A 27,084-nucleotide genomic window follows, 5' to 3' on the forward strand; every position below is an offset into this window, starting at 1 on the left:
CTAGTTGGCTGCTTGCTCCACACCTCAGCCAGAGCAGCGTCGCTTGTGGCTGAAGAGACCAATGTGGGAGTGACAGTCTCTGTCGCAAAGGTCACATTTGTGTGTGGACTCTGGTCTGTTGAAGTTGCTGCGCTCCTTTCTGCGTGCCTGCTTTTCTGCCGCTGCGTTCATCAGTTTCTCTTCCCCCGTTTTGAGATGTTGGTTCAGGGTACCTCTCCACCTCGTGCAGTCAACTGCAAGGCCCTCCAGGACTCCACATCGATGTCGAGCGCCTTCAAATCTCTCGCAGACATCCTTGAAACGTAGCTGGGGGTGGCCGATGGTTCTCCTCCCAGATGTCAGCTCTCCATAGAGGATGTCTTCTGGGATACGGCCATCCTCCGTGCGGTGGACATGGCCCAGCCATGCTGGACAATGTCTATTATCAAAGGAGGAGTTATATAATGAATCTACCTATCTTGGATTATGTAACGGTTAGGTAGTTAGATAGTTATAAATGTCTAACTTACTCAATTAACTTTTCACCATACATTTGGCAAATTAAGGTCATGTTGGCATGATTTGATTATAACACCTCCTTCTTATTCCCTTGTCAAGTACATAGATAGAAACATAGAAAATAGGTGCAGGAGGAGACCATTTGGCCCTTCGAGCCAGCACCGCCATTCATTGTGATCATGGCCGGTTATCCACTATCAGTAATCTGTGCCTGCCTTCTCCCCATACCCCTTGATTCCACCAGCCCCTAGAGCTCTATCTAACTCACTTTTAAATTCATCCAGTGAATTGGTCTCCACTGCCCTCTGTGGCAGAGAATTCCACAAATTCACAACTTTCTGGCTGAAAATGTTTTTTTCTCATCTCAGTTTTAAATGGCCTCCCCTTTATTCTTAGACTGTGGCCCCTGGTTCTGGACTGCCCCCAAACATTGGGGAAAAAAATTCCTGCATCTAGATAAATTACTTTAAAAAGGTAGTTGACATTTAAGATGTAGACAAAAGGAACTGCAAGTGCTGGAGTCTTGCAGCACAATCTGCTGGATGTGCAGGGAATGGAGGGATATGGATTATGTGTGGGCAGATGAGAGTTGTGCTTGGCACCATGAATGCACAGATATTGTGGTCTTAAGGGGCTGTTCCTGTGCCCCTCTGTTCTACTGTCTGCTTGGGAGAATTGCTGATATCCATTCAAAGTGAATCCACCGCGCTGGCTGAGCTGCCGATTAGACTGGAGTATTTGCAGAGGCAACTTTCCAGGAGATGAAGTCTGACCTCATTTTGAAAACCTTCCAAAGTGTGAGGATTGAGACAGACACAAGAGATTGAGGCTGAAGCGGAAATATCATAAACTTTATTTATTGATTTTTTTTAAAAGCATGGAGTTTTAAAATAATGGTGGAATTGGCATTCACAGATTTAAGGTCCAACAAAGTTATTAAACAGTAACCTATAAACTGATGAAACTGTACAACTATTAAAAACTCATTCAACAAGGTGTAACATATTTAGATATTTTTACACTTGAAAAGGCTGCAAAACATAACCTCGCCCTGTATAAGAGTAGTTGATCACTACTGGCAGCTTCTGCACATAACCACACAAGTGCAATCTAGAACTTTACGTCATAACCCCAATGTTATTCCCATTGCAAATTCTACGCCATTGCATCAAATGGAGCCCTTCATTAGGTTTCGAAAAATTAAAATAATTCATGCTTACTAAAAATGCGCTACGATGCTTACAAGAATGGAAATTTGGGTTGGGAGATATACAGTATGCATGTTTTATCTACTATTCATTTAAACGGGCTCAGTAATATAGGTTGCTGGGGACCTGCTAGGCATCAATAACTTTAAGGATAGTCGCGACTTGGTTATAGTTCAGATCATCGCTGATTCAATGCTAACTTCAGGCAGAATGAACAGCTCCCAACAATCCTCCCTGATGGCATTAATTTTGTTAGACACAAAATGAAGGAGTAACTCAGCGGGAAAGGCTGCATCTATGGATAGAAGGAATGGGTGACATAGAAGCATAGAAACATAGAAAATAGGTGCAGGAGGAGGCCATTCGGCCCTTCGAGCCAGCACCGCCATTCATTGTGATCATGGCTGATCGTTCCTAATCAATACCCCGTGCCTGCCTTCTCCCCATATCCCTTGATTCCACTAGCCCCTAGAGCTCTATCTAACCCTCTCTTAAATCCATCCAGTGATTTGGCCTCCACTGCCCTCTGTGGCAGAGAATTCCACAAATTCACAACTCTCTGGGTGAAAAAGTATTTTCTCACCTCAGTTTTAAATGGCCTCCCCTTTATTCTAAGACTGTGGCCCCTGGTTCTGGACTCGCCCAACATTGGGAACATGTTTCCTGCATCTAGCTTGTCCAGTCCTTTTATAATTTTATATGTTTCTATAAGATCCCTCTTATCCTTCTAAACTCCAGTGAATACAAGCCCAGTCTTTTCAAATGTCAGTCCCGCCATCCCAGGGATCAATCTCATGAACCTACACTGCACTGCCTGAAGAAGGGTCTCGACCTGAAACGTCACCCATTCCTTCAATCCAGAGATGCTGCCAATCCCGCTGAGTTACACCAGCATTTTGTGTCTCCCTTCGGTTTAAACCAGCATCTGCAGTTTTTTCCTTCCTACGCAATAATTTTGTTGTTAGATTTAGCACCTTGTGATGATTTATATCCAGTATTATGTTGTGTTAAGATGGCGCCCAATCTAGGCGACTATTTGAGTGCTAGTTACAGAAGCAGATCTACAATCACATATTACAATCGCTCCACACTCCTACAGCAACGTTTATTCCCTTATCATGTGTCTATACACTGCAAACGGCTCGATTGTAATCATGTATTGGTCTTTCCGCTGGCACGCAACAAAAGCTTTTCACTGTACCTCGGTACACGTGACAATAAACTAAACTAAACTGAAATAAAAAATGCATAGAGTTATACAGCACAGGAACACGCCCATTTGTCATCTCATCCATGCTGACCAAGATGCCCCATCTAAGCTGGTCCCATTTGCTTGCGTTTGGCCCATATCCACTTGAACATACAAATTGATTGATTGAGATTGTTATTGGTTGAGACTTGAAATGAGAATCAATTAATTAATTAGGCACTTGAATTTATATTTCGTACAAAATAGAGCATTTACCTAATACTACTAGAATGTGGCCTAACATGATTTCCAACATTTAACCCACATGTGCAGTATCTGATGGTCCATTTGATGGGACATTTTCCAGTCATGTATTACATATATATATATTCACAGTTCTTCATAGATATGTATTTTAGTTTTAGTGTTCCAACGTTGAATTAGGCCTACCAAGTCCATGCCGACCATCGGTCACACTAGTTCTATGTTATCCCACTTTCTCATCCAGACCCTACACGTCAGGGGCAATTTTACAGAGGGTCAAACCTGCAGGTCATTCTCCCAGATGTGGGAGGAAACCGGAGCACCCGGAATAAACTCATGAGGTCACAGGGAGATCGTGTACACTCCATACAGACAGCAACCAAGATTGGGATTTAACTCTGGTCTCTGGTGCTGTGAGGCAGCAGCTCTACCAGTTGCACCACTGGGTCGCCCATATGTATTGATAGCAATTCACTGACAAACACAATTGCATAAATTATCCAGAAAAAACATGGCTTCTCCATTGATTTAAGTCAAATGAATGATATAACTCCACGTATAATTGTGACATTGAACCAAAATGAAATGCTTTATATTCTTGGTGATTTAGATAATTTTGCGTAAGTAAAACCAGTGTATATTTTAATCATCTCATTGAATAAAGAGAAGTAGATGTGTCTATGCATTTCACAATTGTATAGGAACTATTAAACGGACAAAACGACCTTTTTAAAGTGAAGATAAACACGAAAAGTTGGAGTAACTCAGACAACATCTTTGGGGAAAAGGAATGGGTGACGTTTCGGGTAGAGGCCTTTCTCCAGACTGAGAGTCAGGGGAGATGGAGTCTAGAGATATGGAAGGGTGAGGTGTGAAAACAACAGATCAAAGCAGTCGACGATCAAGGAAATGTATTGTCATTTTCGCACCTTACCCTGCGATACCTCTAGTCTCCCTGTCTCCTGACTCTCAGTCTGAAGAATGGTTTCTGATTCTGTCTGATTACTGGAACACTTGCCACCATTTTGCATTCTCTGTTATGCTTTTCAGCGTCTGCTGCACTTAAACTCATCTTGAGCTGGGGCAATAAATGAATAGGGGTTTTTTTCCTCTTTATTTAACAAAAGTTATGTTAAATATCACCATGGAACACAAAGTGCTGGAGTAACTCAGCGGGTCAGGCAACATCTGTGAAGGACATGGATGAGCGACGTTTCCACACCATCCAAATGTGCTGCCTGACTCGCCAAGCTACTCCAGCACTTTGTGTCTTTTCTTGAAAACCAGCCGCTGCAGTTCAGCTTGTCTTCTCCAGTTGTTCGAGGCAGCCAGCCTGATACAGCACAATCTGACCCAGTCTTTCAGTTAACAGTCAGCACTATTCTTGCTACTTGTTTGATAAGTTTGACACATCAGTGGTATAGGGCCAAGGGAAATACAGCAAAACCGTGTTGCGATGCACAAAGTTTAATGATTTGCTGTTATTTCTGTCCACCTGTATGAGTAAAATGTTAATATTTGCACGCACCTTACTGAGATGAGGGGAAATACCCCTTTAGGTTGACTGGTGAATTTGATGCAACGTATAGGCATGCATGTGGGGAGTGAGTTTTGCTATTCTTTAATCTCAGCAGCAAATCTGGTCACTTTTTTTGGTCTACATGTTGGAGAGGGAATTTGCAAAAGCTCATAAAGCTAGAATTCAACGTCCAGGATTCGGAACAGAAGGGGAATTATTGCAGCTTTTGTTCTCCCTCTCGGCCCAGCTTCCAGTGCAGTGTTTTATCCTTGAGTGTAGTTGAAATGAATCTATAGATCCCAACAAGGGAGGCAAGGGATATCGGGAGAGTGCAGGGAAAGTGGTGGGGAGGCCAAGACCGGATTAGCAATGTTACTGCGCAGCTGAGGCGGCATTGCTTTCAAAGTGTTTTGTTTGAAATAAATTAAGAATATGAGCTACCAAACACATTCAGAGTCACTCATCATCCTTTTAAGTATTCTGCCTGGTTGAAAATGGGTCTTTATGCAATCTGATGCTTTTGAAACAACGTGATGTTAGGAAGATGGTTTTTACAAGGCACACAATGTGCAAATTTCACGACTGAAAAAATAATGGAAAGCAGAATAAATCGCATTGGGAGAACGTTCCAACTACAATAAAGACGGATAATACCAAGTGTTAGTTGCCTGGCTAAAATAATCTTTAATCAGAGGGTGGTGAATCTGTGGAATTCATTGCCACAGAAAGCTGTGGCCCTTTCTGTTATAGGTTATGTATAGGCTGCAATAGCTTGGTGGTTATATAACCAGGATTGACAGTATTCTTCTACTCCCTGCTTTTTCATATATACACTGATCAGACAAAACATTATGACCACTGATAGGTGAAGTGAATAACATTGGTTATCTTGTTACAACGGCACCTGTCAAGGGGTGGGAAATATTAAGCAGCAAATGAACAGTCAGTTCTTGAAGTTGATGTGTTGGATGCAGGAGAAATGGGCAGGAGTAAAGACCTGAGCGACTTTGACAAGGGCCAAATTGTTATGGCCAGATGACTGGGTCAGAGCATCTCTGAAACGGCAAGGCTTGTGGTGTGCTCCCGGTCAGCAGTGGTGAGTACCTACCGACAGTGGTCCGAGGAGGGTCAAACCACAAACAGCAGGGTGTTGGGTGCGCAAGGTTTATCGATGCGTGAGGGAAACGAAGGCTATCCCGTCTGGTCCGAACTGACTGGGAAGACGACAAGCCGGTGGAGGGAGTGTGATGCTCTGGGCAATGTTCTGCTGGGAAACCCTGGGTCCTGTCATGTGGACATCAATTTGACAGGTGTCACCTTCCTAAACATCATTGCAGACCAGGTACACCCCTTCATGGCAATGGAATTCCCTGATGGCAGTGGCCTCTTTCAGCAGGATAATGCGCCCTGCCACACTGCACACATTGTTCGGGAATGGTTTGAGGAACATGATGAAGTGTTCACAGTGTTGCCCTGGCCTCCAAATTCTCCAGATCTCAACCCAATTGAGCATCTGTGGGATGTGCTGGATCAACAAGTCCGATCCACGGTGGCTCCACCTCGCAACTTACAGGACTTGAAGGATCTGCTGCTAATATTTTGGTACCAGATGCCACAGGACACCTTCAGGGGTCTTGTCGAGTCCATGCCTCAGCGGGTCGGCGTTGTTTTGGCGAAACACGGAGGACCAACAGCATATTAGGCAGGTGGTCATAATGTTTTGGCTGATCGCTGATCGCTGGAATCTTGGACAATGCCAGGTTATTAAATCACCAGCTTCCACTGATTGTCAGAATAAAATGACAAATTCAGCTGCTTATGAATTAGTAGTTGCAAAACGAATAGAACAATTAGAAATTAGAAATAGAAGCAATTCTTTAGCCAGAGGGTGGTGAATCTGTGGAATTGATTGCCACGGAAGGCTATGGAGGCCAGGTCAATAGATATTTTTAAGGCAGAGATAGATAGATTCTTGATTAGTACGGGTGTCAGGGGTTATGGGGAGAAGGCAGGAGAATGGAGTTAGGAGGGAGAGATAGATCAGCCACAATTGATTAGCGTAGTAGACGTGATGGGCCGAATGGCCTAATTCTGCTCCTATCATTTATGAATCACTCAACTACTGTGAATTTGGAATGCTCAATATTGGGAGTCAAATCCCAATAGTTTAAGGGAATGTTGGTATGGATGGCAGAGTGGCGTTAGTGCAGTTAAAGCTGCCCGGTAATGTGTAGACATTCAGACCAGTGCATCCAAAGGATTTGCAGAGAGGTTGAGCCCATTTGGTCTGTCAGTGGCACAGGAATGGCATTTATATTACACTGAGTTTAACACTGAGCTTTTCTTTTTCTTAACAAGGCAGGAAGTATGATAGTCAAGCAACGTGTAATTAAAATAGGCACAGTTACAATCTTACCACTTTGAATTTCCCCAAACTGAGATTTAAACCAGTGAAGTAAAATTGTTCAAGTCGTTAAAGTCCCAATCACTCTCTCTAAATCTACTACAGCTTTGTCGCGACATTCTTTTTCTCCGTCTTATTATCTGCAATTTTTGGTTCTTTCTAGTTTCACCAAAAATTCAGTCATGGGTGATTGGGTAGAATTACTGTGGGACTGCTCAGTTTGGAAGGGGTAGTACATGGTACTTTTGGTATTTGGTGTTAGTTGAGATAATAGCTTGGGATGGTAAATACTCTGCGATCATTTTGTTCCCCAGTTACCACTATTGGTACTTGCATTCTCTCTTCTGCTCCTGTAGTGGGCAGCCACCACGAGGTAGCTATCAGGGCTTGGATCTTTGATCGTCGGGGACTTGTTGGGGACTGGGGAAGTCTTGCCGTCCACCCTGGAGATCTGTAGTATCCGGCAGGGGTCGTGCTTCAGCAGGTAACCTTCAAAGGTCTCCCAGCCCCCTCCAACACGCACCATCACGTGCTTGTTGTGAAGCATCTGCAACACAAGAGTAGTTATTGAACAACATTGCAAACAAATAGGCCGACAGAGCTAACGATGGATGCAAAGTGCTAGAGTAGCAGCGGTCAGGCAACCTCTCTGGAAAAAAAGGCATAGGTGATGTTTCGGGTCGGGACCCTACTTCAGACTCGTAGGCTGGTAGCACTGCTGGCTTCTTCAGAATGTCTTGTTGGAGTTTAGAGATGCAGCGTGGAAACAGGCCCTTTGGCCCACCGAGTCTGCACCAACCAGCGATCACCTGTACACTAGTTCTATCCTTTTTGTTTATTATATGTTATCTGTAAGTCTTGTGTTTTTTAGAGGCCTTGTAAGCTGCTGAATGACTTTCATTATCCATTGTCAGTAGATATGACAATTAAACACTCTTGTAGATAGTTTGGTTTAGTTTAAAGATACAGCATGGAAGCAGGTTCTTAGGCCCACCGAGTCTGCGCTGATCACACACTGCCTATTCACACTAGTTCTATCCTGCGCACTAGAGACAAATTACAGAAGCCAATTACCTGCAAACCTGCAGATCTTTGGAGTGTGGGAGGAAACCGGAGCACCTGGAGAAAACCCACACAGTCACGGGGAGAACGTGCAAACTCCTTACAGACAGCACCCGTAGTCAGGATCGAACCCGGGTGACTGGTGGTGTAAGGCAGCAACTCTACCGCTGCACCACCGAGTTTTATAACTTAGTAATGAGATAGCGCCCTACCCATTTTAAAACTGCTTGACATGAAAATGGAAAACGTTGTTTGTTTCTAACAGAGGGATAACATTTAATATGAATAAAATATCAAGTATGAGTATTGACTTAAACTGCATATTTTCACTTGAAACAAGCCATGCACGTTCCTAATCCACAGGGACTTGCTGTCATGGAAGCGGCATGATATTGCATATTATTTTGAAAATGAATAACCTTCACAGGCAAGAAATCAAAATTCAAGTCTTTCCTCCGGTTCATCTACTACACAAGCTGCCCATAAGATTATGGAGGTGACTTAAAAAATTTGTAAGATATGAACTAAAAATTTATTTGCTATCTTTGCTCACAAACGAGCTAATTTATAAGGTATTATTCTTACGATTCATTAATGTTTTTAAGGCAAAATATCAGTCTGTTTTGCAACACCCGACGTTTCTCATTCTGCTGTGTTGCTATGGCAAAACGTCCAAGTGAAGCACTGTTTTATTCTCCGCATCCCTTTCCCCATGAGCCCTGGGAGATATGTATAGGAAGGGGCTGCTGATGCTGGTTTAAATCGAAGGTAGACACAAAAAGCTGGAGTAACTCAGTGGGTCAGACAGAAGGAATGGGTGACGTTTCGGGTCGAGATCCTTCTTCAGACTCGACCCGAAACGTCACCCATTCCTTCTCTCCAGAGATGCTGCCTGTCCCGCTGAGTTACTCCAGCTTTTTGTGTCTAGCCTTGGAGGATATTCTCCATGACAGTGAGTCTTATACCTTAGGCTCCCTTCAAGAAATCATTTATTTAAAGGACATTAAAACCAATTAATTTATAATATTATTAACATTTTATATTATTAATAACCCACCAAACATTATAGTGCGGCTACTTACCTTGTGTTTATTTGCTTCCAAACAGAAATGCTGAGTATGTCTAGTTTAGTTTAGTTTAGTTTATTTTTGCGAGACACGTCCTTCGGCCCACCGTTTCTGCGCCACCCTGTGCTCTAGCACTATACTACATTAGGGACAATTTACAATTTTTACTGAAGCCAATTAGCCTACAAACCTGCACGTCTATGGAGCATGGGAGGAAACCAGAGCACCCAAAAGAAACTCACAGGGAGAACATACAAACTTCATACAGACAGCACCCAGGGTTCGATCCTGCCATAGTCAGGATCGAACCCGGGTCTCTGGTGCTGTAAGACAGCAACTCTACCCTTGCGCAACTGTGCCACCCCTGTCTAAGTAAAGGAAATTTTGTGACTGAGCAAACACCTGTGGCATGTTAACCCACAGATCTGATCCCAGAATATTTTGAATCCAAGTGTATTTTTTCATTTCAGGTACAGAAGGCTAATCGATGAAATTTGTTTCATTAAACTAAACTAAACTGTGTAGCGATACAGCGCAGAAACAGGCCCTTCGGCCCACCGGGTCCGTGCCGGCCAACGATCCCCGCATATTAACACTATCTTACACACACTCGGGACAATTTAAAAAAAAACATTTACCAAGCCAATTAACGTCTTTTGAGTGTTGGAGGAAATTGAAGATCTCGGAGAAAACCCACGCAGGTCACGGGGAGAACGTACAAACTCCGTACAGACAGCACCCGTAGTCGGGATCACACCCGGGTCTCCAGCGCTGCAAGCGCTGTAAGGCAGCAACTCTACCGCTGCGCCACCGTGCTTCACGCTGTCTGAGTAATATTTGGATACTTGTTTTTTAAGAGATATAGCACGGAAACAGGCCCTTCAGCCCACCAAGTCCATGCCGCCATCGATCACCTGTTCGCACTAGTTCTATGTTTCTTATCCACTCCCTGCACAATAGAGGCAATTTATAGAAGCCAATTAATCTACAAACCCGCACATCTTTGGGATGTGGGAGGAAACCAAAGCACCTGGAGAAAACGCATGCGGTTACAGGGAGAACGTGGAAACTCCACACAGATAGCACCTGAAGTCCATACTAGGAGAACACTTCTGACTTTGGCCATCAGACCTTATTGGTGAAGCCAGTCTGTTCTCTTTCCAGTGTGTCATCCGGAATGCATATAAACCAAGTGTTCAAACTTCACAACATACCTTACAGGGAAGACCATAGATTTAAAAAAACACAAGTGGGGTGGCATGGTGGTACAGCGATAGAGTTGCTGACTTACAGCACTGATCGATCCGGGTTCTATCCCGACTACAGGTGCTGTCTGTACGGAGCTTATACGTTCTCACTGGGACCGCATGGATTTTCTCTGGGTGTTCCTGTTTCCTCCCACATTCCAAAGATGTGCAGTTAATTGAACGTGTAAATTGTCCCTCGCGTGCAGGATAGAACTAGTGCACGGATGATCGATGGTTGCTGTGGACTCTGTGGGCCAAAGGGCATGTTTCCATGCTGTATCTCTAAACTAAACTAAATAAACATGTTTATAATGCAACGCTCTTGAGAAAATCATGACCTTGCTGAATTCGTTTGTAACCTTGGACTATTATTGTGAGTTGACAATATTATCCGTAGTTTAATTTCAAAGCAAATTCTTCCTTGGCATGGAAGATTTGTGCTGAAAGAAAATTTTGACTTTGAACCAAGCGTTACCTACCATCACATACAGAGGGAAAGAGACTAATTATCCTGCTGTGTTTCTGTGTTTTCTGTCTGGAGATTTCTCATTCCTCCAGTTTCAAAATGATGAGATAATTGTATCGGGCAGTGACAATTTTGCAATCAATGCAAATGTCTCACAATTTTCAGTGACTTCAGAGACATGCCAACAAACAAGTGTCATTTCAAATGTCGGACTGAATGAAAATATTGCCCGCAGCTAGCAATTATTTTGCCAAAAAAGGACGATTCGCTAATGTTATACTATATTACAGTATTGGGTAATATTTCAAAAGAATCCCTTCTGAAAGGGGCAACATCTATTTTTCCCAGTTGCCAAACTGATGTTATTTAGCAATTATAAAGCACAAAAAGAAAATGTATGATTATAGAGCTGGTAGTGTTGCAATTAAAAATACTGTGGAAATTGATAATATGCTTTTGATAAAAATATTACCGAGATTTCTATGGGCAATGAAATCAGTCAGGTTTTTCGCCATTTCTAAAAGCTACACACCAAGTCAAACGCTAGCAATAATACCATCAAACTGTGCCTGAAGTTGAGCTAAATATGTACAGACAACAAATAAAATAGTGGGATAAAAAAAAAATCTTGATTGTGAGGAGCACCCTCTAGAACAACGGGGGAGAGGAGAACAAAGGGGGACCTGGTGCGGGGGTACTTTGTAAGCGCCCTTTATGTGGCGACTATTTGTATACCTTGGATATATGCCAGCAAAGAGTTTCGCTGTGACCTGTCACATGGGACAATAAAGTATTCATTCATCTCCAAAAAGGCCACAGTCATGTATGCCGAGATGCCTGATTGTCATATTGATTAGAGGGCACAGTAAATATTGAGTAGGATATTTGGATCAGGTGGATTATGGTGTGAATGTTGCTGGCTCCAGCTATCACCAGCATGACTTCAAGCAGTCTTTATTTTCTGACAATAGACAATAGGTGCAGGAGTAGGGCATCCGGCCCTTCGAGCTAGCACCACCATTCAATGTGATCATGGCTGATCATTCTCAATCAGTACCCCGTTCCTGCCTTCTCCCCATAGCCCCTGACTCCGCTATCATTGAGCTCTATCTAGCTTTCTCTTGAATGCATTCAGAGAATTGGCCTCCACTGCCTTCTGAGGCAGAGAATTCCACCGATTTACAACTCTCTGACTGAAAAAGGTTTTCCTCATCTCAGTTCTAAATGGCCTACCCCTTATTCTTAAACTGTGGCCCCTGGTTCTGGACTCCCCCAACATTGGGAACATGTTTCCTGCCTCTAACGTGTCCAGCCCCTTAATAATCTTACATGTTTCGCTAAGATCCCCTCTCATCCTTCTAAATTCCAGTGTATACAAGCCTAGTCGCTCCAGTCTTTCAACATACGACAGTCCCGCCATTCCGGGAATTAACCTAGTAAACCTACGCTGCACGCCCTCTGACAGATTATTTTTTCATGTTTTTAGTTTAGAGAGTTGAGAGATATGGCATTGAAACAGGCCATTCAGCACAGCTCGTCCATGCTGACCAAGATGCCCCATCTAAAGTTGTCCCATTTACCTGCATTTTGCCCATACTCCTCTAACCCCTTCTTATCCATGTAGCCATCTTTTAATTGTAGTTATTCGACCCGCTTAAACTATGGTGACTCATTCCATATAGCCACCACCCTCTCAGTGAAAAAGTTGTCCCTCAAGGTTACTACTAAATCTTTCCCCTCATACCTTAAAAACTTATGTCCCCTGGTTCTTGATGCCTTGGGTACCTACCTTGGGTAAAAACCTCTGTGTATTCACCATATCAATTCCCCTCATGATTTCATAAACCTTTAGCCTTAGCCTCTTGCAATCTAAGGAAGAGCCCTATTCCTAAGTCCGAGCTTACCTGATGTTTACCCCTATAGGTCAGGCCTTCAGGTCCTGGCAACATCCTCAGAAAATCTTCTCTGCACCCTTTCCAGCTCAACAACATCCTTTCTATAGCAATATAGCAGTACTAGGTAGAGTAAGTGTGGAATGCAGCATAGACTTCCCATTGTAATTCAATAGCCCATGGCACCAGCAAGACATCAGGCAGATGAGATATAGGAGCACAAGGAAAAGGAGAGAAGGAAACCGAGACAGCCCCTTGCTGCTCAAGCTATGTGCGAGGAATGTAACTAATTGCCCATGAAGTCTACATCCCCCAACTCAGTACGAGAGCACTTTAAAGAACTGAATAAGCCATGTGGTATAACTTATGATACACTATTGTACCTCCTGTTGCTATTAAGAGTCATATGTCTTTGGCCCACGCTTGGTGCAAATGCCGTTAATAAAATCAGTGCATTAGTTACTTGAAGAGGCTATGAAAATATGCAACAAATCTGATTTTTAGTTTAGTTTTGGGATGGCGCAGTGGCAAAGTTGCTGCCTTACCGCGCCAGAGACCCGGGTTTGATGCTGACTATGGGCGCTGTCTGTACGGAGTTTGTATGTTCTCCTTGTGGCCGCATGGGTTTTCTCCGGGTGCTCGGGTTTCCTCCCACCTTCAAAAGACTTGCAGGTTTGTTTCCTTAATTGGCTTCTGTAAATTGTCCGTAGTGTGTCGGATTGACCTAGTGTACGGGGTGACCGCAGGTCGGTACGGACTCGGTGAGCCATCGGGCCTGTTTCCACGCTGTATCTCTAAAACTGAACGAAAAACAAAACACTTGAATTTTGAGACTAAGTAGGAACTGAGATGGGAATAAGTCCGAGAAGGATGAGAGGGGATCTTATCGAAACATATAAGATTATTAAGGGGTTGGACACGTTAGAGGCAAGAAACATGTTCCCAATGTTGGGGGAGTCCAGAACCAGGGGCCACAGTTTAAGAATAAGGGGTAGGCAATTTAGAACGGGGATGAGGAAAAACCTTTTTCAGTCAGAGTTGTAAATCTGTGGAATTCTCTGCCTCAGAAGGCAGTGGAGGCCAATTCTCTGAAAGCATTCAAGAGAGAGCTAGATAGAGCTCTTAAGGATAGCGGAGTCAGGGGGTATGGGGAGAAAGCAGGAACGGGGTACTGATTGAGAATGATCAGCCATGAGCACATTGAATGGCGGTGCTGGCTCGAAGGGCCGAATGGCCTCCTCCTGCACCTATTGTCTATTGTCTATTGAGAGGGATGTGCTGCTGGATGCTGGCATTCCTGTTACGACTGTTTTATGCTATGGGGTAGCTCACCAGACATATCCTGTGAGGACATGACATTTATTTCTGCGTCGTTAGAATGAGTGTGTTTCTCTGCCATGGAGAAGTCAGCAGTCAGCTTGTTGGGATGCACCACAGCTTGGTTTGGGAACAGCTCCATCCAAGACCGCAAGAAATTGCAGAGAATTGTGGACGCAGCCCAGACCATCACACAAACTAACCACCCTTCTAATGACTTCATTTATACCTCACGCTGCCTCGGCAAAGCCACCAGCATAATCAAGGACCAGTCGCACCCTGGCCACTCCTCCCCTCTCCCATCAGGTAAAAGGTACAGAAGTGTGAAAACGCACACGTCCAGATTCAGGGACAGTTTCTTCCCAGCTTGCAATGAAGAATAGTGCAAGGCTTGGATAGAGTGGATGTGGAGAGGGTGTTTCCACTATTAGGAGAGTCCAAGACTAGAGGTCATAGCCTCAGAATTAAAGGACGTTCTTTTAGGAAGATGAGGAGAAATTTATTTAGTCAGAGGGTGGTGAATCTGTGGAATTCTTTGCCACAGAAGGCTGTGGAGGCCAAATCAGTGGATATTTTTAAGGCAGAGATAGATAGATCCTTGATTAGTACGGGTGTCAGAGGTTATGGGGAGAAGGCAGGACAATGGGGTTGGGAGGGAGAGATAGATGAGCCACGATTGAATGGTGGCGTAGACTCGATGGGCCAAATGGCCTAATTCTATTCCTATTCTTTATGACCTTATGAGCTGTTATCAGGCAACCGAACCATCCTACCACAACTAGAGAGCAGTCCTGAACTACTATCTACCTCATCGGGGACCCTCAGACTATCTTTGATCATCCTTTACTGGCTTTACCTTGCACAAAACGTTATTCCTTTATCATGTATCTGTACACTGTGAATGGCTCAAATGTAATCATGTGTCGTCTTTCCGCTGGCTGGTTTGCACGCAACAAAAACGTTTCACTGTACCTTGGTACACGTCACAATAAACTAAACCAAACTGAACTCAGTTGCAGTCACTCCCTGCCAGGGTCTTCCAGTGGTCTCTCTTACTACTGCCCCTTCTCCTTCCATACAAGCCTTTGCTGGGCACGTACATGGAAACCCCCTTATCCATCCCCTACAGCCATTGCTTGTAGCTGGGGACGGGCTGCAGTGAGGAGGATGCCTTTAAAGGTTGATGACTTTTTCAGATCACTGCATGGTATATCGTTGAAGCCATGAGACTGCGTGGATGCTGGTTTAATTGCCAACTTCTGGGTGCTAGCCACCGCCTGTCTGCGTTTTCAATGTTTCACACATTTGTCACATATTTGCTGGATTTCACGAGGCGATTGCAGACTTTGAAAGTCATGCATGGTATGTACTCCTCGTTTTCCCTTCCCACCAGCCTTTTATGCGTCTGTGTAGGAAGGAACTGCAGATGCTGATTTAAATCAAAGATAGACACAAAATGCTGGAGTAACTCAGCTGGACAGGCAGCATCTCTGGAGAGAAGGAATTTGTGACATTTTTGGTCGAGTCTGAAGAAGGGTCCCAGCCCGAAACGTCACCCATTCCTTCTCTCCAGAGATGCTGCCTGTCCCGCTGGGTTACTCCAGCATTTTGTGGCTATCTTTTATGTGTCTGCCTTGGAGACTGCTCTTTAAGACTGGGACACTCTTCCTATGATTATAGTTGTTATTGGTACCTGTACCGAGGTACATTTGACTATTAATAAAGTATCAATAAATCATTAAATTCTGATCAAAATATCTCTGTAAACATTTAGCCCTACTTTCTATTTGAATATTTCTACTCACAATAGCAGATTTCAAGCATAATCAAGGACGAGTCTCATCCCACTTCTCCCCACTCCCATCAGGCAAGAAGTTCAGGAGCACCATCTACTATATCCCTGTTCTGAGACATTCTTTGTATGATTCCTAGGTATAATAGACAATAGACAATAGTGCAGGAGTAGGCGATTCGGCCCTTCAAGCCAGCACCATCATTCAATGTGATCATTGATGATCATTCTCAATCAGTACCCCGTTCCTGCCTTCTCCCCATACCCCCTGACTCCGCTATCCTTAAGAGCTCTATCTAGCTCTCTCTTGAAAGCATTCAGAGAATTGGCCTCCACTGCCTTCTGAGGCAGAGAATTCCACAGATCCGCAACTCTCTGACTAAAAAAGTTTTTCCTCATCTCCGTTCTAAATGGCCTACCCCTTATTCTTAAACTGTGGCCCCTGGTTCTGGACTCCCCCAACATTGGGAACATGTCCAACCCATTAATAATCTTATATGTTTCAATAAGATTCCCTCTCATCCTTCTAAATTCCAATGTATACAAGCCTAGTCACTCCAGTCTTTCATGTGACAACAACATATAATTGAACTATTGAATCGTTGAATCCTGATCAAAAGATCTCTGCAACCTGTGTAGTTCTTCATGGGAGCAATCAGGGTGAAGATCGCCTAAAAGTACATTTTTACAACCTCACATTTTGTCGTTGGTCTCCTGATTGGAGTGTCGGTGCCAAACACTGCACCTGTTAGAACATAGAATGTAAAGTACTGCACAAAAACAGGCCCTTCGGCCCACAATATCTATGCCGAAAATGATGCTAACACCAATCCTTATGTGCCTGCACATGATCCATATCCCTCCGTTCCCTGCATATCTGTGTGTCTATCCAAAAGTCTCCTCATTGCCACTATCATATCTGCCTCTCCCACGACCTACCTCAGCAACGCATTCCATCTGCGTGTAAAACTTCCCCCGTACATCTTTAAAGTTTGTTCCTCTCATCTTAAAGCTATGCCCTCGCGTATTTGATGTTTCCGTCAAAGACTCTTATTGTCTAACCTATCTATGCCTCTCATAATTTTATATACGTCTTTCAGGTTTCGCGTATCGAATTTTTTTTAACAATAGTGTTTTCTTGCTTATGATTAACTGAATTAATTGTCTAAAAAATGGGGTTCATCATATTTGATTTGGTAAATGATACACATGCTCCTGATGGTACAGATTAAATTGCACATTGTTCCAAGGCAGAGGTGATAACTCTAACCATCTTATCAAGGTTGAACTTAACATAGTACGATCAGGTCATTTATATTGGCAGTGGTCTGCATTTAGTCCAAAATTTATTTTCTATTTCAATTTTCAATTCTATTTTTTTTAATGAGTAGATACAATTGACTTCATCAAAGGTAGACACAAAATGCTGGAGTAACTCAGCGGGACAGGCAGCATCTCTGGAGAGAAGGAATGGGTGACGTTTCGGGTCAAGACTTCTTCAGACCCTTCATTTCAACCCGAAACGTCACCAAATTCCTTCTCTCCAGAGATGCCGCCTGTCCCACTGAGTTACTCCAGCATTTTGTGTCTACCTTCGATTTAAACCAGCATCTGCAGTTCTTTCCCACATAATTGGCTTCATCTTTGGCTTTATCTTTGTCAAATTAATGAAGACAGCACCATTCTCCAGGGTCATGAACTTTCCAGGATTAGTTCATTATACGAAATATTGTGTAACCTTGATATAAATATGGTTCTTTCTGGAAGCTTGCGCCCTTTTCAGGACGGACGATGACAGTGATGTAACATTTGAAACATGGATGATGGACACGAAAGAAGAAGAACTAATGAGAGTAAATGTGTTTCAATTATATATGAATAACTTTTGACTGTGATGATTGAATGGTTGAATTGTGCATCGTTTAGGCACTTTGGTCAATAGTGAATGCCCAATGAAGGACGAAGATTGACTCCTCCAACGTGGTCCACGTCATATACAGTTAGAGTGGATAGAGTGGAGAATTTGGATAGTACGTCAGGGGTGGGCCTGGCAGATATAGAAATTGATAATTGCTTTTATTCTTTATAAATTCTTTATAAAATCTATAATCCTTTGTTGGCACCCTTTGCATTCCTTGGGCCATGCAAAACAAAGACTATCACTGTGACTTATCACATGTGACCATAAAGTATTTATTCATTCATTATATTTGCCTAGGTGATAACAGCTTTGACAGAATAATCATCGAATTAGAACTGGGCACTTTTACTCAGAGGTTAACTTTGGTGACAGAGAATTATAAACATTAATAAACAATTGAGATGTTGGTGCTGACAGACCAACATCTTGCGGTTCACTTGACACTGCACTTGCTGGAAACTGGAGCAATAAACATTTGCTAAAGAAATGCAGAAAGTCAAGCAACATCTCTGGCGGGAAGGAATTCTTAATGTTTCAGGTCAAAACATAAGGCTTCAACCCAAAACACCAGCAATGTCTTTCTCCCCCACAGATGCTACTCGAGTGGTTGAATTCTTCCAGCTCATAAGGTCATAAGTGATAGGAGTAGAATTAGGCCTTTTGGCCCATCAAGTCTACTCTGCCATTCAATCATGGCTGATTTATTTCTCCCTCCTAACCCCATTCTCCTGCCTTCTCCCCATAACCTCTGACACCCATATCAATCAAAAATCTATCTATCCCTGCCTTAAAAATATCCACTGAAATTGGATCAGCAATTAGCAATTCAACTAATTGCTTGAGATTTCTGTGCCGGCATGCTTCAGGATCTGTGAAAGTTTAACCCTGAATTTCTCATTTGGATTCGCTGAAGCAATTGTTCTTAGCTTGTGTGCAATCCACCTCTTTCCATTTGTCTTGCGGTTTCCATTAACAAAAATTGTGTTGGAGGCCAACTTGATATGCGGCCAAATCACTGCTACTGGTTCAGACTTGGAAGCACTCACTAAATAGTGGTACTGCAAACCTAATTAGTTCCATCAGGTCCTGACAGCTTTGTGGATCACCCCTCCTGCAAACTAAGATGTATGGCATGCAGTGGGCCATAGCTGTGGTCAAGACTGTAGATGCCAGGAGCATCGACCATTACCCAAATTCTGCCTATCTATCACTCACAAACTCCCTCTCTCTCCCTCACTATTCTCTACACCACACCTTCTCCTTGAAGGTAGACACAAAATGCTGGAGTAACTCAGCGGGTCATGAAGCATCTCAGGAGAGAAGGAATGAGTAACGTTTCGGGTTGAGACCCTTCTTCAGTCTCAAAATAAAATGCAGAACCTGTCAATCTCAATCTACCCAATACTCCAAAAAAAACAACATGGATGTCCAGTCTCTCTACACCTCCATCCCACACCAGGATGGTCTTGAAGCCCTCTGTTTCTTCCTCGACCACAGAACTAGCCAATCTCCATTTACCAATACTCAAAAAAACTCACCCACACCTTCTCCTTGGTTAGTAGGCTAGTAAATTTGCAGATAATATGGAAATTGGTGCAGAGTGGACAGTGGAATATCTAAGAATACTTTGCTTGCTTATCCAACGCAGAGTACCCCAACGGTCTTCCAAGTAAGCCCCTAAACTTTGCCTCCTTCTGATTAACATTTTCTAAACCCTACCTTGCCCCAAGTCCTGACATTGTCCTCCCTCTGTCCTAGCAATGTACCCCAACCTATAAAGACCTAGAGTCATAGAGTCATACAGCGTGGAAACAGGCCCTTTAGTCCAACTTGCTTCTTGAGTATCTCTACTTACAACAGCAGATTTTAAGCATAATCGTAGCCGAGTGTCACCCTGGTCACTCCCTCTTCTCCCCTCCGCCATCAGGCAAGAGGTACAGGAGCATCTCCTATCAACGTTCTCCAGAGATGCTGCCCGACCTGCTGAGTTACTCCAGCACTTTGGGTCTTCTATTGTATCAACTATTATCTGCAGATTGTATTCTCCCCCCCCCTTTCTCGTCCATGCCCCACCCTTGTTGACCAACTAGTTCCTCTGTTGGCATCCTTGTATCCCTGTTGTTAGCACATCTTCCCCAGCCAACAAGGGCCCATTATGGACTCCACCCTTCCTGGGGTCATCCGTTGCCGGCCTCATTTTGTTCTGGCCTTCTCTATGTTTCAGTCCGAAGAAAGGTTCCGACCCAAAACGTCACCTATTCCTTTTCCCCAGAGCTGCTGCCTGTCCCGCTGAGTTACTCCAGCAGTTTGTGTCGATCTTGTGTGTAAACCAGCATCTGCAGCTCCTTCCTACACATTCCGGCTGCTCCCGTGCTGAGAGTCCAGTTGGCCCATTGCCTGAGCAAATTCTGGGCAAGTGATTGTTTTAACATGGGGGGAAAATAGGGAATATCAGTGTTCAGCAGAATCTACGCAACACTGCACACAAACCACAGGGAGTAAAGGTGCCGCTGCAGCAAGTAATTAGGAAAGTAAATGGTCTGAAGAAACAGTATTTCAAGGGGATTGGAGTACAAGAGTATGCAAGTCTTGCTGATATCAAACAGGGTTTGATGAGGTCATGGTATTTATTGTCAAGTTGGAAAGGGTACAGAGAAGATTTACAAGGATATTGCTAGGACTCGAGGGTCTGAGCTATAGGGAGAGATTGGGCAGACACAAAATAGCGCAGGAGGATGAGAGGTGATCTTATAGAGGTGTACAAAAATCATGCGAGGAATAGATCGGGTAGATGCACAGAGTCTCTTCCTCAGAACGGGTGAATCGAAAACCAGAGGACATAGGTTTAAGGTAATGAGGAAAAGATTTAATAGGAATCTGAGTGGTACCTTTTTTTACACAAAGGGTGGTGGGTGTAAGGAACAAGCTGCCAGAGGAGGTAGTTGAAGCAGGGACTGTCCCAACATTTAAGAGGCAGATTGGTACATGAATAGGATAGATTTGGAGGGATATGGCCCAAACGCAGGCAGGTGGGACTAATGTAGCTGGGACATGTTGGCCGGTGTGAGCAAGTTGGGCCGAAGGGCCTGTTTCCACACTGTATCATTCTCTGACTCCATGAATCTATCAAACTAGGTTATTATGTGTAATTTTGATTTCTGAAGGGCAAAACAAAAACGTTTCCTTGGTGATACAATTGGGTGACTAAATTAATTGCTGGCAGGGATTGTGCTATGATGAGATATTAATTTAGATAAGCTTACACACAATGCAGTTAGCAGAGTGAAGTGTGATCTTATGAAACAAGCATGACTCTAACAGGCACAAAGCAACTCAGCAGATCAGGCACCATCTCTGCAGAACATCAGCAGGTGCCATTTCAGGTCAGAACCTTTCTTCAGACCCAACCCAAAATGTGCTTATCCGTTCTCCAGAGATGCTGACTGACCCGCTGTGTTACTCCAGCACTTTGTGTCTCCTTTTTTTGTAAACCAGCATCTGCAGTTCCTTCTATCTCAAAATTCTAACAGAGCGCAGCAAAGCATCTACTGGGTATTTGGTTCTTCTGGCTAGAAAGATTATGGTGAGGGAGCAGGGTTTAGTTAACGGGTCAGACATTTAGAAATGAGAAGAACAGAATGTTTTACACTCCGACAGATGCAAACCTTAAGAGTTTCCTATGCCACGGAAATGTGCATGCTTAATTGTTGAATATACATCAAGCTGCAATCGATAGATTTTTGGACTCTGGTAAGGTAATCAATGGAGATGTGATTGAAAAGTGGACTTGAGTTAGAAGTTCAATTGCAATCTTACTAAGTGATGCAGCAAACTCTCAGGCCCAATTAAGCTTCTCCTGTTCCTACTTCTTCATGGGGGATGTGCCAGCCTCTAGCTGAAGAAGGAGATCAGATGTCATGTTCTGCCGTGAAGCATATTGATGCTGAGCAAGTAAAACTGCATATTTTTGCACTTCGTTTCATCCGTAATGTCCTTTGGGCTCCTGAAATTCTGTAAAACTGCAAGATTTATTATTGGTTCCTGAAAGTCTAGGTGGAAGAAATTAAAACTAAATTACAACCAAGGGGTGGCGCAGTGGAGCAGCGGTAGAGTTGCTGCCTCTCAGCGCCAGAGACCCGGGTTCGATCCTGACTACAGGTGCGGTCTGGACGGAGTTTGTGCGTTCTCCCTGTGACCTACGTAGGTTTTCCCCGGGGGGCTCTGGTTTCCTCCCACACTCCAAAGGCGTACTGGTTTGTAGGTTACGTGGCTTGGTAAAATTGTAAATTGTCACTAGTGTGCGTAGGATAGTTTTAATGTGCGGGGATCGCTGGTCGATGCGGACCCGGTGGGCCGAAGGGCCTCTTTCCCTGCTGCATCTCTAAACAAAACAATTCATAAATTTCGCAAGGTTTCCCTGATTTTCTGGATCCAGAATAACAAATACATCCATTAAAAATTAACTGTACCTAAACAGCTACTGGTTAGGACAAAATAGTGATGGAGATGCCACTTTGCGGTACCAGAGACCAGCGTTCAACTCTGATCTTGGGTGCTGCCTGTGTGGAGTTTGCATGTTCATCCTGTGACCACGTTGCTTTCCTCCCACATCCTGCACAAGATGGGCAGGTTTGTAAGTAAAATGGCCTCTGTAAATTGCCCCCCGGTGTGTCCGGAGTGCATGCGGAAGTGGGATAATATTGAACCGGTGTGAATGGGTAATCGATCATCGGCGTGGACACGGTGGGCCGAAAAATCTGTTTCCATGCCATACCTCTAAACTAAACTGAACTACAAAGGTTAGTGTCAAAGAGTCATAAACTCTATTTGATTGGGTGGACACTGACAGGTTTCTACGACAAAGTAACCCATTTGAAAAAGAATCCATCCACTAGCTTCAGTATCCAGACCCTCCACAGTAGATGATACTACATGTGTACCATATGCTGGATGCATTTCAAAAAGGTACAAAAGCCTATAAATTTCACCTTCTGAAGATGGACACAGAGTGCTGGAGTAACTCAGCGGGTCAGGCAGCATCTCTGGAGAACATGGATAGGTGACATTTCACAGAGTGCTGGAGTAACTCAGCGGGTCAGGCAGCATCTCTGGAGAACTTGGATAGGTGACATTTCACAGAGTGCTGGAGTAACTCAGCGGGTCAGGCAGCATCTCTGGAGAACATGGACAGGTGACATTTCACAGAGTGCTGGAGTAACTCAGCGGGTCAGGCAGCATCACTGGAGAACATGGATAGGTGAGGTTCCAGAGTGCTGGAGTAACTCAGCGGGTCAGGCAGCATCACTGGAGAACATGGATATGTGAGGTTCCAGAGTGCTGGAGTAACTCAGCGGGTCAGGCAGCATCACTGGAGAACATGGATAGGTGAAGTTCCAGAGTGCTGGAGTAACTCAGCGGGTCAGGCAGCATCACTGGAGAACATGGATAGGTGAGGTTCCAGAGTGCTGGAGTAACTCAGCGGGTCAGGCAGCATCACTGGAGAACATGGATAGGTGAGGTTCCAGAGTGCTGGAGTAACTCAGCGGGTCAGGCAGCATCACTGGAGAACATGGATAGGTGAGGTTCCAGAGTGCTGGAGTAACTCAGCGGGTCAGGCAGCATCTCTGGAGAAAAAGGATGGGCGACGTTTCCAGTTAGTTCCCTTCTTCAAACTCCAGAATTCAGAAGAGTCCCGACCCTTTTCCTCCAAAGCTGTTGCCTGACCCGCTGAGTTTCTCCAGCACTTTGTGTCTACCGTTGCTATAAACCAGCATCTGGATTCTTTGTTTCTACATCTCTGAAGAAGTGAACTTCACCTCCTTAAGGACAACACCAGCAAATACTTTGTAATTTAATTGCTTCAGTCACACTGTATCCTAACATAAGATAAGTCACCCTTCTTTCATTCTTCCCCAGATCAAAGTCCTATAAATTTCAACATAATTGCAACCAGGGTGTGCTAACAACGTTTCAAGAAGGTGGTACAGCAACATGCATTCAAAAGGATGGGGAATAAAATACAACTTTGCAAGCAAACTTGAGAATAGGTATTAAAATATTATATTGTACCAGTTTTCAGCACCTTGTGAGTGTATGAGCGGTCAACAATATACAGAATATTGCAATTGATAAAAGTCATATTATTGCAGAGACACAGAATCAAAGCAGTATGTCCTTGGCAATTGGGAAGGAATTTGAGAAATTCATACTGAGATAATGTACTTATATTTTGATTTAATTTTTTTTCCCCCCCTAAAATGGGCAGAGTGCTTTTGTTTGAGATCATTGCAATTCTTGGCAACTACATTTTTTTTCAGAAGAACAATGAAACATTATTTGTCTAGGGTTCCATACTCGAGTCTATAACAAGAAAAACAGTTTCGGCAAAGCTACGCTTTATCAGAGTGAATGTTACATACATTAACTTTTGATGGTTTTACCATTCCTTGAAGCACCCCTGTTGGTTTGGGCTCTGCTGACTCATCATGAATCATGTCTGTTATCCCAGACACAAAAGGATTCTGGAAACTAAGATTAAATTATGTTTCTATCTACCTAAACAAATTGAAAATACTTTAGTCCTCTCTGTTATAGGTTATGTATGGGCTGCAATAGTTTGGTATTTATATAACCAGGATTGACAGTATTCTGCTATTCTCTGCAGAGATTCTTTTTCATATATATATATATATCTATATATTCTGGAATCTTGGACAATGCCAGGTTATTAAGTCACCAGCTTCCACTTACTGTCAAAATAAAATGACAAATTCAGCTGCTTATGAATTAGTAGTTGCAAAATTAAGAGAACAATTAGAAATTAGATATAGAAGCAATTCTTTAGTCAGAAGGTGGTTAATCTGTGGAATTCATTGCCACAGAAGGCGGTGGAGGCTGAGTCAATAGATATATTTACGGCAGAGATAGATAGATTATTGATTAGTACGGGTGTCAGGGGTTATGAGGAGAAGGCAGGAGAATGGGATTGGGAGGGAGCGATAGATCAGCCACCATTGGATGTCGGAATAGACTTGATGAGCTGAATGGCCTAATTCTGCTCCTTTCACTTACGAACTTATGAACAACTAAGCCATGCACGATAAACTTCAGATATACTGTGATTATTTATTTATAAATGGTGTCTTTGAATTCTCAGTGAGATGCTAAGTTTCAGTATACTGTAAACTTTACCCCCCTTACTCGGTTATAGCGGTTTTGTGCAGTTCTGGTTGCCCATTGCAGGAAAGATGTGGAGGCTTTGGAAAGTGTGCAGATGAGATTTAGCCGAATGCTGCCTGAATTAGAAGGCAAGGTTGGATAGACTTGGATTGTTTTCTCTGGAACACCAGTGGTTAAGGGTAGACCTTTATAGAAGTGTATACAATTATGAGGCACTTAGGTAGAGTGGGCAGACAGAACCATTCGCCCAGGTTGAAAGTGTCAAGGACAAAAGGGAAATGCTTTTAGTTGAGAGGGGCAATGTTTAAAAGAGATTTTTACACAGAAGGTGGTGGGTGCCTGGGACGTGCTGCCAGGAGTGGTAGTGAAGCCAGATACGATAGTGGAATTTAAGAGGCTGTTAGATAGGCAGATGGATATGCAGGGAGGGAACAGAGAGATATGGATCATGTGCAGGCAAAGGAGATTAGTTTAACTTGGCATCTTGTTTGGCACGGACATTGTGGGCTGAAGGGCCTGTTTCGTGCCATACAGTTCTGTGACTAACCACCAAGGTTTTCCAACACCACACTGGAGTTTGGTTGGATGAACTGCTGAGGTGAAGCATGCCGTGAATCTAGAATTCACATGTTACGGTAAAAGGACATGCTTTGTGGCACAGCTGCCCAATTGGGAAATTTGGAAGTAAAGTCCCTGTGGGTGATTCTGAGCCTGATTCAAGTGACTGTGAAACTAAAACAGTATCTGGGCAGTTCCCAACCAGTGCTGCCTAAATAGACAACAGCCTCCTTTCATTGCTGCTACAAAGCATGGGAAGGCAGAACACAAGAACAAAGGAAACAGAAGTAAGATTAAACTATTGAGCCATTAACTTTGTGCTTCCCCACAGTCACATATCTTTCAAAGACTTTTTCAGCAATTATCCTTTTTTTTGTTGCTTTTTACGGATTGAACGATTAGAACTAAGTCCCAGTTTGTAAAATGGCAGCATTAACTCTACTATATTATCCATTCCCTTGCATTACAGTTAAAACATAATTCTCATTTGGATCGTAGACGAGCTCATTTATTTCCACTTGTGGACACGATGGAAAGATAGATCATCAGATCACTATTGGAAGTGCTTAAGATTTAAATTTGAATGAAGGGGGACCCAGCAGGGGGGGACGGGGACAGACACCTGCGGCAACAGGTAGAAGATGGTGAACTTTTATAACTTTGTCGGCGCCAGACACGTGATGATTCTTATGCACTGCCTCACTGAGGTATACTGTACGATTTCAGAGTCACAGAGTCATACAGTGTGGAAACTGGCCATTCGGCCCAACTTGTCCACACCGGCCAACATGTCCCAGATACACGAGTCCCACCTGCCCGCGTTTGACCCATATCCCTCAAACCTGTCCTATCCATGTACTTGTCTAACTGTTTCTGAAACGTTGGGATAGTCCCATCCTCAACTACCTCCTCTGGCAGCTTTTTCCAGATACCCACCATACTTTGTGTGAAAACGTTACCCCTTAGATTCCTACTAAATCTTTTCCCCTGCACCTTAAACCCATGACCTGTAGTCCTGGATTCACCTACGCTGGGCAAGAGACTCTGAGCATCTACCCGATCTAGACTTTTACCGGGTTGTATGCAAAACAAAGCATTTCACTGTACTTATCTACATGTGACAATAAAATATCATTGAATCATTGAAAATTAAGTGTTGAGTGTGATTCTCGTTACCATTTCATGCAAACTGGAAAAAAATAAGTGCTCTGTCACAATATTTGTTTCTGTGTCACAGGGAGACACAAGTGTCCATTGTCTTTTGCAAAAGTGAATCTAAAGGTTTACCCGAATGAACAGAATCTTTTCTCCAACACGATACCGTCCCTGAGAAAGTCGCTCGACAGAAAACTTCTGTGGACATTTGCAAGGAGGATCTTCTGAAATATGTTTCACCTGAAATGACATTAACCGTATTAAAAAATCATATCCTAGAGCAGGAATATTTAACATGACAATCATTTCATACACTGTAAATGGCACGATTGTAAGCACGTATTGT

At 43.5% G+C, this 27,084-nt stretch overlaps 1 protein-coding gene across 2 annotated transcripts in view; it reads right to left on the reverse strand.

Annotated features, from left to right (window-relative positions):
* Positions 1–1,400: 1,400 nt before the first annotated feature.
* The window catches only part of gas2a (growth arrest-specific 2a), an 85,161-nt gene continuing 59,477 nt past the window's right edge, over positions 1,401–27,084 (reverse strand). For both annotated transcript variants that reach the window (XM_078415493.1, XM_078415492.1), the window contains exons 7-8: positions 26,871–26,978; positions 1,401–7,629 (exon numbers count right to left, since the gene is read on the reverse strand). In XM_078415493.1, coding sequence (XP_078271619.1) covers positions 7,381–7,629; positions 26,871–26,978 — 357 coding nt within the window. In that variant the 3' untranslated portion in view covers positions 1,401–7,380. The remainder of the gene's footprint in view (positions 7,630–26,870; positions 26,979–27,084) is intronic.

This window comes from Rhinoraja longicauda, chromosome 18, assembly GCF_053455715.1.
Source record: "Rhinoraja longicauda isolate Sanriku21f chromosome 18, sRhiLon1.1, whole genome shotgun sequence".
In the NCBI taxonomy this organism is placed as follows: Eukaryota; Metazoa; Chordata; class Chondrichthyes; order Rajiformes; family Arhynchobatidae; genus Rhinoraja; species Rhinoraja longicauda.